The sequence below is a fragment of the Microcaecilia unicolor genome, chromosome 8, assembly GCF_901765095.1.
Source record: "Microcaecilia unicolor chromosome 8, aMicUni1.1, whole genome shotgun sequence".
NCBI classification, from domain to species: Eukaryota; Metazoa; Chordata; class Amphibia; order Gymnophiona; family Siphonopidae; genus Microcaecilia; species Microcaecilia unicolor.
This window is the reverse complement of record NC_044038.1, coordinates 28021988-28038245: the sequence shown is the minus strand read 5'-3', so window position 1 is coordinate 28038245 and position 16258 is coordinate 28021988. Positions and strand designations below refer to the sequence as shown.

The window sequence follows — 16258 nt, the reverse complement described above, 5'->3', positions numbered from 1 at the left end:
GCGAGCCTCACACCCAAGAGACAGAGAAAATTCTTGGCAATCTGGACACAATACTTAAATATTTTATCACCCAGGGCACGTAGTCAAGTAATGAATCGGCTCCCTTGGGGGCACACAGGGTGAAGAGCACCTCGGGAATGGGTTACATAAACAGAATGTGGGGGGGGGGGACATTTGGGGCGGGGGGGGGGGGAAGATAGGGAGTAGTTTGTTATAAAACAAAAAAGTCTTTGATGATGGAAGTTAGAATTGTTGTTTCTTAATGGAAAGTTCTGATGATAGCATGAATGTTTTTGTTGAACACAGAATGTATTTTTCAGTTGAATATCATCAATAAAAAAAAATATATATATTGAACAAGACAGATCATAGGGAGGGTAACCGGGAGGGAGGATGAGAGGGTTGGGGGGGTGGGGGGGAAAGGGAGGGATGAAAAGACTATGTAAAAATTTGATGTTACTTTAACAAAGGTTGTGCTATTGACTTTAGAGTTAACATTTTGGTGATTGTAATTGATGCTTAAATGTTGTGGATGTGACATCAATAAAAAAGTTAAACCATATAACATCAAAATGGGTGGTTATTTTGGAGCCTGTAGGGGTTCTTTGTGGGTACAAATAACAATCGGTGTTTATGTGCCACAGATACCTATTACTAAGTACCTTTTCCAGCTAAATAAAATACACATATTTGTACAGCTGTGGAGCCCTAAACGTAAGAAAGGCATAAAAACAGAGTGAAGGATCCAAAGCAAGCCAGTCAGGGAAGTGGTGTGTGTCTAACAGCCACCTTTGTTTTTCTTTTTGTGTATCAGGGTGTTTTATCAGTGTGTAGCAGTTAAAATTAGGGCTCTATTTTGATAAACATTTTAATTGCCATTAATCATATGATTAAAGGTATGTTATTTCCTCCCCCCCCCCCCCCCCCCGCTGCAGCTTCTTGTAAGCCTGGGCAAGTCACTTAACCCTCCATTGCCCAAAATCACAAAGAGCTAAAGTGGGAGGGGGGGGGGGAGAAATAAATAAATAAAATACCTTTAATCATGTAATTACAAATTTTTATCAAAATGCAGCCATAAAAAAATTAAAGAATAACAAATAATGAAAAGATAAGAAATAAAAAATACAAATTGAAAAATTACACATTAAAGAATGAAAAACAGAATGCAGAATACCTATAAACAGCCTTTCAGTTTTCAGAAAAGCAACCCTTTAAAATCCAAAATCAGAAGCCCTAGATAAACTGAACATGTAATTCTCTAAATAGTTAACTTGTTCCTACAAGTTAATATTTGTGTTTTGTCTGTTCATGTGTTTTAAAACTAATATTACTATATAAAATTTATATTATGAATGTACCACTCAGTTCTTATTATTGTTGAGTCACAAATTTCCTCCTGCCTTTTTTAACCTTCCAGCTCAATCAGAACCTGGATTGGGATCTGGCATCAGAAGCCTTCCTTTCACAACAATCCAGGGAGCTTTCTTCTATTTTATAGTCCTTCTCAGCAATGTTCCAGGGACCCTGTACCAGGGCACCTTCTGCAACTCTGAATCATGAGCCATGAATCCAGCTACTGTGTGACTCCTGTTTTCCACCATTTTCTCCTCCAGGCACTGTGAATACTGCCTCTACCTGGGGAGTGGAAGACCTGAGCCTGGAAATCGCAGGCCTACAAAGAGAACCCATAACCTCACATAACTACCTCTCCAAACCACCCAGTTATTAAAGTCCACCTTCTATATTATCCTGCAGTACACCTTCCTTCTCTCTTCCCTTACCAAATCTTTGTACATTACCAATTGTATCTGATATCCTGAAATGTCTATGTCATAACAAAACTCTGTAAGCCACATTGAGCCTGCAAATGGGTGGGAAAATGTCGGATACAAATGCAATAAAGAAATAAATAAATAGCAGGATGGTCCTCCTCTACTCAGCTTTACAACAAATATCTCATTTATGATATTGCTAGATCCAGGTTGGAATGGTGTGCAGTTTACTATTGCTCAATAAAACCTAAATTACAAAATCAAACAAGCTTTTACATGATACAGGCAAAGTGCATAAACAGAATTCTTATAGGTGTGATGTGATGGATCAAAAGCTTCACATCCCCAAAAGATTTTAGATCTAAAGAAGTAGCACAGTAACAGACTACGAGGGTCCATTTTCAAAAGAAAGAAAACATCTCAAAAACAGCATAAAGTGGCATTTGAACGCTTTTCTCCAAAAATCCCCCCACCAAATCACGGTTTTTGCAACTCAGATTTAAGATATTTTTTTCTGCAGTGCATCCCAATCACAAGGGGGCGTGTTGAGGGTGGGATTTAGGCATTCCCAAAACTTAAACTTTTTCTGCCATAATGGAAGAAAGCAAAAACATCCAGGGCTAAAAAATGTTAGATGTTTTGGCATAGACCTGTCTCAATCATGCCTATTTTACATTTTAAAAAGAACAGCACCACGGGCCTTTAAAAATGGAACACAGTTCTTTAATGAATGAGCCTTGACAAAAAGACCCGACACGGGCCGTGTTTCGGTGACTAGCACCTGCGTCAGGGGTCCCCACGTCTCATATAGTAAAAGCTACAAAGCACCAAGGCACTATTTGGATACAGAAAGTGAAAGTGCCTTGGTGCTTTGTAGCTTTTACTATATGAGACGTGGGGACCCCTGACGCAGGTGCTAGTCACCGAAACACGGCCCGTGTCGGGTCTTTTTGTCAAGGCTCATTCATTAAAAGAACTGTGTTCCATTTTTAAAGGCCCGTGGTGCTGTTTTTTTTGTTTGGACTTTAGTTTGGACTTCGTTCCCTCTCTTTTGTTACATTTTAAAAAGACCCCAAGGATGGTTCATTTTCATTTCATTTATTATCATTTATATACCGCCCTATAGCATCCATTATAATAAAGGACACTTTGGTGCAGTGCCGTAGCAAGGGCTAATGGCACCTGTGCGCACCCCCCCCCTCCCGGGTGCAGCACGGCGCGACCCCCCTCTGTGGCGCACCCCCCCTCCAGACCGCGAAACCCCCCCCGGACCGCATTCTTACCTGCGGGAGGGCCGATCCGCCCTGAGTGCACGTCACTCGGAGCTGCGTCGGCCCCGCTGGTTCCCTGCTCTCTCTGCCCCGGAATAGGAAGTAACCTGTTCTGGGGCAGAGGGAGCAGGGAACCAGCGGGGCCGGCACCCCCCGAGCGCGTGCACCCGGGGCGGACCGCCCCTCCCGCCCCCCCCTTCCTACGCCACTGCTTTGGTGAAATGTCCTGACTGTCCTTTCTTCCTTTTGGCCACCTCTGCTCCTTTGGAGTGATTTTCCTGTACAAAGGTTTTCTTCCTGTTTGTTTTTCTTTTCTACGCTCCCTCTCTAGTCATTTTCAAATACAGACTAAAAACTAATTTCCTGAGGTTGAACGTAAGAATAGCTGTTCTGGGTCAGACCAACGGTACATCTAGCCTAGTATCCTGCAGTCTTGGGCAGAAACCCAAATAGTAGCAACATTCTGGAATCCCAATAGTAGCAAGATTCCATGCTACCACTCCCAGGGCAAGCAGTGGCTTTCCCATGTCTGTCTCTATAGCAGACTATGGTCTTTTCCTCCAGGAACTTGTCCAAACCCAGATATGCTAACCACTGTTACTACTTCCTCCGGCAAAGAGTTGCTATTCATTGAGTGAAAAGTTTTTGCCTCCTATTTGTTTTAAAAGTATTTTAAAACAAATAGGAGGAAATAGTTTTTCACTCAATGAATAGTTAAGCTCTGGAACTCTTTGCCGGAGGAGGTGGTAACAGCGGTTAGCGTATCTGGGTTTAAAAAAGGTTTGGACAAATTCCTGGAGGAAAAGTCCATAGTCGGCTATTGAGGCAGACATGGGAAACAACTGCTTGCCCTGTGATTTGTAGTATGGAGTGTTGCCATGATTTGGGTTTCTGCCAAGTACTTGTGACCTGGCTTGGCCACTGTTTGGAAAACAGGACACTGGGCTAGATGCAGGGGCGTAGCCAGACATCCAATTTTGGGTGGGCCTGGGCCCAAGATGGGTGGGCAGAAGAACTCTGCCCTATCCCACAAGTGCTTTGGTGTCTCCCTCTCTTGCCTTTATACCATACTAGTAAAAGAGGCCCATTTCTGAGCAAATGAAACGGGCACTAGCAAGGTTTTTGTCGCCAACACCCCCTCCCCAACCCCTTCATTGTTCTGCCATTGCTCCGCCCTCAACGTCATGACGTTTGACGCGAGGGCGGGGCCGGAGCGATTTCCCAACACCCCCCCCCCCGCCTCCCTCCCTGTCAACCCCTTCGTTGTTCTGCCATCAAGGTTTTCATTGCCAACACCCCCCCTCCCTGCCTGCCAACCCCTTCGTTGTTCTGCCATTGCTCCGCCCTCAACGTCATGATGTTTGACGCAAGGGCGGGACCCGGAGCAATTTCCCAACACCCCCCTCCCTGCCTCCCTCCCTGCCAACCCCTTCGTTGTTCTGCCAATGCTCCGCCCTCAAGGGCGGGGCCCGGAGCGATTTCGGTGGCTTCACCACCACGAACCTTCGAACCCTGTTTGAAGGAAGTCAGTGGCTTGGCTTCACTGACGTCACTGTCTTCAGAACTTTGAGGGTGAGTTTTATATATATATAGATGGTCTCTCAGACATCCCCCTAACCTTTTAAATAGCAGACTTTCACCGGCAGCAACTAATACACACTGCTCATGTTGGCCCCACAGCCTTCCCTCTGATGCAACTTCCTGTTCCCGCATAGGTGGGAATACAATAGAAGGAAGGCTGTGGGGCCGGTGCGAGCAGTATGTATCAGTTGCTGCTCGCTGCAGGCGAAGATCTGCTATTTACAAGGTATGCAGGAGAGACAGTTGTTGGGATCCCTGCCAGCCACATCATAGGTGTGCTGCTACTGGGTGGGCCTGGGCCCACCCTTGGCTACGCCACTGAGTCTAGATGGACCATTGGTCTGACCCAGTATGGCTACTCTTATGATCTTATGTAGGATGAGGTTGGCAGAAATCCAAGACTGGCCAAAAAGTATCCCTCTTAGAAAGGGTAACTTAGCAGCCCTGATTATTATGGACTGCTGTGTCTTCGCCTAACAGAGTCCTATGCTCTGAATGATCCACAGATATATATATATTTTTTAAGAGCCCAATTAATCTGGGTGCCTCCAACAGTTGAGTCTGAAGAATCAAAGTCATGTCAGCCTATAGGCGATGTGGAGTTCAGTTTGCCCATTCTATTAATTAGTACCACCTGGACAGCTTTCTGTTTCAGTGGGGTTTGGGGAACAGTCCCCTCTCATCGTCACCTGCCCTGTCCAGACCATTCTCCAAAAGTAAACCGTGCAAAGTATAACCCCCACAGCTGTAACAACAGCTGGCTGCCTACAGAAGACATTTAGCTGCTCCACCTCACCTAGCTGACCTAGTCAAAGGTCCCGGCTGTTTCCTTCTCATTACCCCATACAGCGATGAATCATTTTATCAAGGCTGCTTATTGATATTTTGCTCTACGTTTTTTTCCCTACTCTTTTGTAATTTGCAGGTTCATAAATGCACACAAAACCTCCTCCGGCTTGCTCCAGCGGGCCGCAGGTGTAATCCTTTTCGGAGGAAAGCGTTGCAGTGCAAGCCGATTTCCTAATTAATAGCCAGTGAGCTGATTTTCCCACTTAGCTCCGCTTCGAAGTACAAGAGGAAGGGGAGCGAGAGGTAGAGGGTCTGGCTAGGTTCCTGCTCCTGGGGGGGGGGGGGATCTAAGGGGCTCTTTTCACTAGGGGTGAAGAAGATAAACGGTTAAACAGCTCAGGCCATCAAAAAACTATATATATATATAATAGGATTTGCAAAAGAAAAAATCAATACGTCCTCTCCAATTGTTATAATTATTGTTGTGGCTTGGCTTAGTGCTTATTGGGTTTTGCCTTCTCCTTTTCCTTCCCAGCTTCGGATAACCTGATTGTAGAGGAGGCAGGCTGATGGGATCCACCTGACAGCTGCTGCTTTATGAAAATACTGCCTGTTCTTGCTGAAGCTTGAGGCGGATGGCTGAGCAGGTCTCAGTTCTTCCCTTGGCGAGAGACTAGGTTTAATCGGGAAGAAAGACCTCCTCCCACCCATCCTCTCCAAAGATCTCTGCTGGAGAAAGGATGGATCTTAAAACAGCTCCTCCCGGGAATGGCAGTGACACACCCAAGACTGTCCAGAACTTCTCTTCCTCGGCCGGTTAGTACTGATGTGGTGTTGTGTATCTTTGTGAGTGTCTTGTTTTCTAAAGTGTGGTGATCCTGGACCTACAATTTCTGCTTTGTGCACCAGGAACAGACTGAAAGAGTTGTAGAAAAAAAAACCCATTTAGGTGTGGGAGAATAAAGCTATTTAAAGATACGGTTTAGTAATCTGTGAGCTTAAAATTTTACGTGTGATGTGATCTCTAGTTTGTTTCAGGACTATACAAACAGCTGTGGGGGTGAATATTCGTGAGATTTGCATACCGTTGGTGTAAATATCTTAACTTTACATATAGATTATACTGACATCCCAGACTGGTTTACAGTCCTGGGTGACCTTCACTGTACAACACCTGGTCAGGGCTAGTTCAGGTTCCATACCCTGGATCCTGACGTTTTGACAATTATAATTCAACAATGGTCACCCCGACACCAACTTTCCCAGAACAATCCTGGACAAATGAATATCATTCTCCTAAACTTTGATTTGTACGTCCATATATATATATACGCGCACACACACAGTTGCGAGTAAAAGTTTAGGTACCCCTGGTCAAAATTATGTTTCAGTGAATCCCCAGCTGAACAGAAGCTGGCACATCCTCAATGTGCTACAAAGCTAAATACAACAACTTTCTGCAAATTTGAATGCATAGTCAGGATATTAATCTTTCATAGATCTAAAATTTTAGACACCCTTTCAGGCAGTACTTTGCAGAACTTCCTTTCCCAAAGGTAAGGCAACAGCCAAACGTTTTCTGTAGAGAGTTCTGACTCTGTACTTGGTTTTTGGAATATTTTTTCCCCACTTTATCCTTGCAAAACTCTTCTAACTCAAATAATATTCTTAGGTCTCTTTTGCATGCACTGCATGTCTGAAGTCTCACCACAGGTTCTCAATAATCAAGTATAAGGGCTCTGAAAAATATTTAAGAATCTACAGTTCTATTTCCTAAGTTTTTCTCGTTGATGTTGAGATAAACGTTGAACTAGTGTACTGTGAAATATCCAGCTTCAATTTCTTTGCTGATCATGGGACATTAGGTTCCAGTATATAGTAATAATTAGTTACAGTACATATTCACTATTCTTCCACCTGCAAAATGTTGTTGTTTTTTTTTAAATGCTACTGGGTGCCATGTGACCTCAAAGCATAATAGATCCACCATGTATGTAATGATTGGGAAGGGGTTCTTCAAATGCTTCACCCTTTTTTTTTTCTTTTTTTTCTCTAAATGTATCTTGTCAAGTTGTGGCCAGAGAGTTTAGTCTTCATTTAATCAGTTCGAAACACTGTTTGTTCTGACAAGTTTCAGGCTTATTGCTTTTCTTTTACATACCTAAGTACTATTTTACATACTCAACTTTTCGTCACAAAAGTTATCACTTAAAATTAATTCAGAGAACTAGTAATGCAGATGAATGGTATGTTATGTAAGTAGTGCTGTACTGTGGTCTTCTGAACAGATCCCTTGCCAATGATCTGTGGATTCTGTTTTATTTAGACCTTTTTCAGTGGTAGCTCAAGGCGAATTACATTCAGGTACACTGGATGTTTCTCTGTCGCTGAAGGGCTCACAATCTAAGTTTGTACCTGAGGTCATGGAGGGTTAAGTGACTTGCCCGAGATCAAGGAGCAGAAGTGGGATTTGAACCTGGCACCTCTGATGTTGAGACTGTTGCTCTAACCACTAGGCCACGCCAGTTGCAGATATGACTGGTTTTCAGGAATTTCCATCTGCAATGTATCTGGGTCTTCCAGATGTTGCCTTGACTTCACTTTTGTAATAATTGCTGACAATTGCCAACTGGAAGTATTTTGAGATTTTTTTTTTTAAACCTTTACCTGCCCGTCTTCTACTTCTATCCCTCTGCCTGTCGGCGTACCTCAGGGTTCTGTTCTTGGTCCCCTCCTCTTTTCTATCTACACTTCTTCCCTTGGTTCATTAATCTCATCCCATGGCTTTTCCTACCATCTCTTTGCTGATGACTCCCAAATCTACCTTTCTACCCCTGATATCTCACCTTGCATCCAAACCAAAGTTTCAGCGTGCTTGTCTGACATTGCTGTCTGGATGTCTCAAAGCCACCTGAAATTAAATATGACCAAAACCGAGCTTCTCATTTCCCCCCCAAACCCACCTCCTCGCTCCCCCTGTTTTCTATTTCTGTTGATGGCTCTCTCATTCTCCCTGTCTCCTCAGCTCGAAACCTTGGGGTCATCTTTGACTTTTCTCTCTCCTTCTCTGCTCATATCCAGCAGATTGCCAAGACCTGTCGTTTCTTTCTTTACAACATCCGTAAAATCCGCCCCTTTCTTTCCGAGCACTCTACCAAAACCCTCATCCACACCCTTGTCACCTCTCGTTTAGACTACTGCAATCTGCTTCTTGCTGGCCTCCCACTTAGTCACCTCTCCCCTCTCCAGTCGGTTCAAAACTCTGCTGCCCGTCTCATCTTCCGCCAGGGTCGCTTTACTCATACTACCCCTCTCCTCAAGACCCTTCACTGGCTCCCTATCCGTTTTCGCATCCTGTTCAAACTTCTTCTACTAACCTATAAATGTATTCACTCTGCTGCTCCCCAGTATCTCTCCACACTCGTCCTTCCCTACACCCCTTCCTGTGCACTCCGCTCCATGGATAAATCCTTCTTATCTGTTCCCTTCTCCACTACTGCCAACTCCAGACTTCGCGCCTTCTGTCTCGCTGCACCCTACGCCTGGAATAAACTTCCTGAGCCCCTACGTCTTGCCCCATCCTTGGCCACCTTTAAATCTAGACTGAAAGCTCACCTCTTTAACATTGCTTTTGACTCGTAACCACTCGCCTCCACCTACCCTCCTCTCTTCCTTCCCGTTCACATTAATTGATTTGATTTGCTTACTTTATTTATTTTTTGTCTATTAGATTGTAAGCTCCTTGAGCAGGGACTGTCTTTTTTCTATGTTTGTGCAGCGCTGCGTATGCCTTGTAGCGCTATAGAAATGCTAAATAGTAGTAGTAGTAGTAGCAGCAGCTTTGTAAGAGTGAGTGGCCTTCATTTTCAAATGTTAAAAAAAAAATAATAATAATCAAATAGGTGTCCAAACTTGCATTTGCCATATTTGCCTTATTTTCAATCTGTTAAAATTGATAAATTCTAATTATGCATTATATCTATCTTATCATGTATTTCCACTATTCATGATATATTGTAAGCCACATTGAGCCTGCAAAGAGGTGGGAAAATGTGGTATACAAATGCAATAAATAAATATATTACAGAAAGACAGACATATTTAGCGTTATATCTGTTCACTTAGTGATTCATTGACGGAAAGTTTGACTAGCAGTGCCTAAGCCTTTTGTACACAACTGTAGCATGTATATAAAAGATGTCGTCAGTGGAGTACTGCAGGGATCGGTCCTAGGGCCGGCTCTTTTTAACGTCTTTGTGAGTGATTATTGCGGAAGGGCTGTCTCTTTTGGATGATACCAAACTATGCAACAGGGTGGACACCCTGAAGGGTGTGAAGGAAATGAGGAATGGACTGATATTTGGCATTGTAGGTTTAATCCCCAAAAATGCAGGGTTGCAGGAATCTGAGGGAACGGTACAGTCAGTATACGAAGAAAGAGCGGGTCTTGTAGGTGATTGTCTGATGACCTTAAAGCTTCCAAACAGGTAGAAAAAGCGACAGTCAAAGCCAGGAGGATGCTTGGGTGCATAAAAAGAAGGATGACCAGCAGGAAAAAGGAGGTGATAGTCTCTGGTGAGGCCCCATTTGGAGTAGTATGTGCAGTTCTGGAGACGGCACCTACGGAAAGATATAAACAGGATGGAGTCAGTCCAGAGGGTGGCTACAAAATTAGTAAGCAGTCTTGAACACAAAAAATATAGGAAAAGGATTATGAACCTCAACATGTATACGTTGGAAGAGAGGAGACACGATAGAGACTTTTAAATATCTCAAGGGCATTTATGTACAGGAAGAGAGCCTTTTTCAACTGAAGGAGAGCTCTGGAATGAGGGGATATGATGAAGTTGAGAAAATAGGCTTAGGAGTAATCTAAGGAAGTACTATTTCACAGAAAGGGTGGGGGAGGCGTGGAATGGCCTCCTGGTGGAGGTTGTAGAGTCGAGGACTGTTTCAGAATTTAAAAAGGAATGGGCTAAGCATGTGAGATCACTTAGGAAAAGGAAGAGTTAGGGGTTACAGAAGATGGACAGACTGGATGGGTCATATGGCCTTTTTTCTGCTGTCTTGTTTCTATGTTTCTAGAACAATTTTCAAAAAGCATTTAGGTAAATAGCTAGCTAAACACGGCCCACTATCCATGTAGATAAAGTACACTGATGGCTTTATTGCTGTAAACAACTGCTTAGTCTGCCTAATGGTTCCTTGGCCCTCCCCTATTTATTTAATCTGTGTTAAGCCTTCAAGAATGAATGATGGCGAACAGTCTTAATGCTGAAACGCTTGTAACAATGTTTAACAGGGGACGTAAGACATCTCCTATACCTAAACAATAATTGGACCAGACCACATTCCTTAAGTTAACAAAAATGTATTGGTAGAAACACAAGGCCACAACTTGTGGTTACAACATGTTACTCAAGCTGTATTAAAAACATTAGACAAGAATTAGCCAAAATTATTTGCTCTGCCACAACAGCAAGAGCAAAATACGGAGACATGAACCTCCAGGTCTACGCTTACGAACATAGGCCTAACATAGACCATCCGATGAATGTTAAGGCCTACTTCAAAGGATCTCCTTTCAAAGTGCTTGTAGGTAGGGTCCCCCCCCCAAGCTGAAACAATAACAACCGCCTACACCATCGTAGGTGGGCTAAAGGGATGCTTCCAAGGAGCAGGAAGAATCAGATCTGAGAAGGCCGCCCTCCCTTTAAGCCCTCTGTCTGGTCCCACCCTAATGCTTGAAGAATTCTCCCCACCGCACATTACTTCAAAAGACACTTCCAGTCAGAAGCGTTCTTCTTCCAACTGCTTTTGTGTGGCTTCTACACCCTCCCCCCAAACACAAGCTCCTCTTCTGTCAGCCTGGGCAACGTGGCCTTAAGTCTGAAGCCTCTGTAGCTGCCCAGCGTGGTGTGGGGTGATAAGGATCTGTCTACCCCGTTAATGGTGGGCTCTGTACAAGCTGTTCACCCTTATCACATCCAATCTAATAGCTAATGAGCTATCAAGTTTATTTTAATAATCATAGAAATTCTTCAATGAATAGTTAGACCAGGGTATTCTGAAGAATTATGAAATAGCATAAAACAGATATAAGGCATGGGAGTGTCAGGGGTGTGTCTAGCCCTTACGTGCATGTTATAGAATACTGCTAACTACTTAACTGACAGCAGTTACTCACAAGCATTTATACACTTTTAGGGTTCTCAACCCAGTCCTCGGGTGGTTAGATTTAAGTTTTATGCTGACTTTATGTATCCGCTTTGAATAAATTTTGTTTTATTTCACCATGTGTGTCTGCTTTTCTTGTCTGCTGCTCTGGATCTTGCAGATCGCTGCCTGTGTGCTTTTTGGATACCCACAATGCATATGCATGAGAAATTTGCATGTATTTCTGTATGCAAATCTCCCTCGTGTATATGCATTGTGGGTACCCTGAAAACGAGACTTAGTTGAGAACCCCTGCACCAACTGAAAGGCTGGTGTGTGCACACACCTAAAGTTTGTCTCATAACTTTAGACATAAGCTAGTATTTTATAATGGTATTCATGTGTAGAACTGCTCATATAAATTATGCCAGCACCTCATTGTAGGTGACCTCTTGAGAATGACCTCCTCTGTCTTTAGGGAAATATTTCAGGACAGGCCTTCTCTCCCCCAAAATGCCCACTAACCCACGATAGACACTAGCACATGTCTACCGTGCACCAAAAAGCACTGCCGCAGGATGGTAGTGTGCTGATCAACGCGCGCTAATCCTGCGCTAAATATTTTGGCATGGGAGGCATGTCTATGGATGGAGAGTAGGCGTGCCCTGCGCTGATCGAGTAACGTAGGTACATTGCTATGCACTGCCCGATTAGCACGGGAGCCCTTACTGCCTAGCATACAGGTGGCGGTACAGGTTCCCGCGGTAATGGCCATGCACTAATTGGGGAAATTAGTGTGTAGCCTATTACAGGAAAATATACAAATGTGGCCACAGCGAGCGGTAAACCCACATGCTCTAAACAGCACCGCCACGCTTGAGCTTCGCTTAGTAAAAGAGTCCCTTCATGTTTTAATTTACTCTGTTGTATTACATATTTTGTATTTTTTTTTGTATGTTTTCAGATGGTGTCGGCAGCATAACCTACACTAACTTTATAATGCCAACTGTATTTGGTATCATCTGCTTACTGGGCATAACAGGAAACAGCCTTGTTATTTGCACTGTCCTTAAGAAGTTCAAATTCAGATGCAGCAACAGCAGCAGCGTCCCTGATATTTTTATAATTAACCTCTCCATAGTCGATCTACTCTTTCTTCTTGGGATGCCCTTTCTCATCCACCAGCTCCTCGGCAATGGTGTGTGGCACTTTGGAGAAACCATGTGCACCATCATCACAGCTCTGGATACCAACAGCCAGTTCACCAGCACCTACATCCTAACGGCAATGTCTATTGATCGCTACCTAGCCACGGTTTACCCCTTTACGTCAAATAGGTACAGGAAGCCCCGTGTAGCTGTGGTAATCATCTGTATCTTATGGGTACTCTCACTGTTAAGTATTACTCCAGTCTGGATGTATGCTAGGCTGATACTCTTACCTGGACAGGTTATAGGATGTGGAATTCGTCTGCCTAACCCTGAAAGCGATATTTACTGGTATACTCTATATCAGTTCTTTCTTGCTTTTGCTATTCCCTTCACTGTGATCTCTGTGGCCTACAGAAGGATTCTTCTAAGAATGGCTTCCTCTCAAGCGCTAACCACCCAAAGGAGTGCTAGGATAAGGACAAAGAAAGTGACCAGGATAGCTATAACTATCTGCCTGGTCTTTTTCATTTGCTGGGCTCCATTTTACGTCCTGCAGCTGGTTCAGTTGACCATGAGCCAGCCTACTTTACCTTTTCACTATGCTTACAGTGTGGCAATTAGCTTGGGGTATGCCAACAGTTGCCTAAATCCATTCGTTTATATTATCCTCTGTGATACTTTCAGAAGAAGACTTGTTGTCTCTGTTAGACCAGCAGAGGATCAACCACATAGCACAGTCCGAACTCGACCTCGCAGTGATCTACCTTCTGGAGGCGGACAACCACTGCTGCAACTTGTACCCATCTCCACTGAAAGCTAGCCATCATTTTCCACTTATCCAAAATTTTGCATTAGACACTTGGAGTTGTTATAAATGCAAAGACTCCTGAAGGAATTTCCAGGATTTACCAGTCACCCAGAGAAAATGTATCTTTGTAGTGAACAACTTATGTGTTCAACGAACAGCCAAGGAGCTAGTTCTGCACCTACAAGTTGAAAGGAAGAGATCTCGCCTACCAGGAAGCTGGGACAATATGTCAAACGTAACTTATTTAACTTCATTTTAATGGTAATTTAAGTATTATATAAACCTAAGAAAATCCAGGACAACTGTGCAGTCACTCATGTCTAACAGAGTGGTAGATAGAATTTTGCTTAAGTATGATTCAGGGAGTTTCCCAACCAGGTACCATGGTGGAACTGGGCAGTTATGAAGTGCCAAACAATGAGGAGTGGGGAGCTTGGTCTTTAAGGAAATTTTTCACAGGTTTCTAACTTGCAGAGAATTATTAGAAGTGTCTAAAAATGACAAAAAAAACGGCTGTAGTTGAAATGTAAACAATGCCATGGAAAAGTCTGATCACAATAAACTGAGCAGCCTTTCATGGCTTTATCTTCTATGTATGTTAGTATAAATTAGAGCTAGTCCAATGAGGTCTTGGTTTAATCCCAGTGTCAAGTCTTCTGCTCTCTGGGTTGGCTGAAGCTGGAAGTGCTGCAGAGAGGTGGAGGAGGAAGGAGGTCACTGAACTTTAGGCCCTGGAATGATGACTGCTAAGCGCAAATTCTATAGTGGCAGTTGGGTGCATAACTGACATTCTAGAATACTAGCCGAAGTCTGCATTTGTGCACCTAACATTAGGCCTGAGCACTTCTGACAGCTCAATTACTGATATGAATGCTAGTATTCTATAACCTGCATGCATAACTGCCTGGCAAACTCCCGACCCTCCCAGGTCCATGCCACCCTTGAAGTTGCACATTCTGGAATTTGAGTGTACATGATGACTAAGGGTAGTTACATGTGTAAAGGCTAATTGTGTCATTTAAGTCTAATTATAGCCAATAGGCTGTTGTTAATCCCATTAACAGCCAAATTGTTGAATTATTGTTTACATTCAAGCCTTCCCCTGTAATGTCCAGCATTCTTTCTTTCCCTACCTCCCTCCTCTGCCATGGCCCTTACGTTGAACTAAGAGGCCCCACTTCCTCTCTCCTTCCAAACGGAGGAAGCCCTCCCTACCGTATCGCCCTGGTGGTCTAGTGGTGAGTTGGGGCAGGAGTGATCCTCACACGCTCTTGGCCATGCTGGCTTCCTCATAATGGCTGACGTGCCATCCTTGCTAAAGGTTTCAGCAGCTATTTTGGGGTTGGAGCTGGCACAGGTACGATGTCCACTACCTGTGCAGGCTCAGGATCCAATCCCAAAATGGTTACCACAACCTTCAGCAGCGATCTCATGAGACTGCCACTGGACATCATGACAGCTATTTTGAATGAGGAAGATGGCATGGCCAGATGTGAGTGAGGATTACTCCTGCCCTATCCTTCCCATAGACCAACCAGGGTGCTTTGGGAGGCCAGAGGGGTCCTACAGGTGGGCCCATGAAGAGGAAGTGGGAGCTCTTTTGGTTTGGGCAGGGTCTGAGGTGGAAGAGGGACACCACAAGGGGCAGAGGGAGAGATGGAAAGAAGGAATACCGGACACCACAAGGGAAGAAAAAGAATGCTTAAATATAACCCTTGGTTTATATTTGTCAACATTTTTCCCCTAAAAAAAAAAAGGGGGGGTGGGGAGAGGAATGTTTCTCGGTTTATAGTCAAATGAGTTTATACTTTGTGTATGCAAATTTGCATACTAGCCAGAAACGTGAGCGCACAAGTTTAATAAAATTAGGGGATTTGTGACCAGGGCCCAGGGCTCCAGAATGAGCTTGGCCTCTGGAGCTAAAACTGGCAGAAACTCCTCAGCTAGCCGTGAAAGAAGATCCTAGCCCAAGTTCTGATTTGAGCTGGAAGTATAAAAGGGACAGGAACAAACTGCCAAGTGTGAAAAATAAAAGAGAATGACAGATTAAGAATTTCCAGCTGCTTCATTATAATTGGGTTAAAACCGCTAGTCTTTTAAACCTACAAAATTAATATGACACTATCCAATCCATGGTTCTGAACAGTACTTCTGATGTAAGTATTTTATTACCATATTGAACATATTGATGGTTCTCTCTTGCAGCCTAATTAAACTTCCCTTCTTCTGTTGAGACTTCAGGCAATTACATTATAGGCCTGATTATCAAAGGTTTTCTCTCACTTTGTGCCAGAGTTAGTGTGGGTTACCTTTAAGACATGTTATTTTTATCATAGGTCACACTTTATGCCATGAGATCCAGTTATCCTATATAATAATTCTCACCTCCAACGTTCCATGCTTGGGACCGTGGGTCCCTGGCTGCAAGTGGTCTGCGAGGCAGACACACAGGACGTCACTGACGTCAACACAGCTGATTGCAAGGCAAGGGGAGGAGTAGGGAAACACGCACAGCGTGTTTCCCTACTCCTCCTACTGCCTCGGAATCAGCTGTCACCCACCCCCTCCCGCGAACCTGTCGATCCCCCCCCCCCCCGGAACGTCGAAAACTGCCGCCGCTGTTGTTGTGCTACCTTCCCTTCCCTTCCCGTAGGTTGTTCAATCATCTTCTTAGAAAGTTTAACTCCATGCGTCTGACGTCAGACGCACGGAGTTAAACTTTCTAAGATG

At 43.9% G+C, this 16258-nt stretch overlaps 1 protein-coding gene across 1 annotated transcript; it reads left to right on the top strand.

Moving 5' to 3' along the window:
• Nucleotides 1-5638: 5638 nt before the first annotated feature.
• On the top strand, nt 5639-15884 carry LOC115476951 (melanin-concentrating hormone receptor 1-like). Its single transcript, XM_030213541.1, has 3 exons — nt 5639-5716; nt 5949-6229; nt 12534-15884. Exons 2-3 carry the CDS (start codon nt 6154-6156, stop codon nt 13538-13540), a joined length of 1083 nt encoding a protein of 360 aa, XP_030069401.1. The 5' UTR covers nt 5639-5716; nt 5949-6153; the 3' UTR covers nt 13541-15884.
• Nucleotides 15885-16258: the final 374 nt, after the last annotated feature.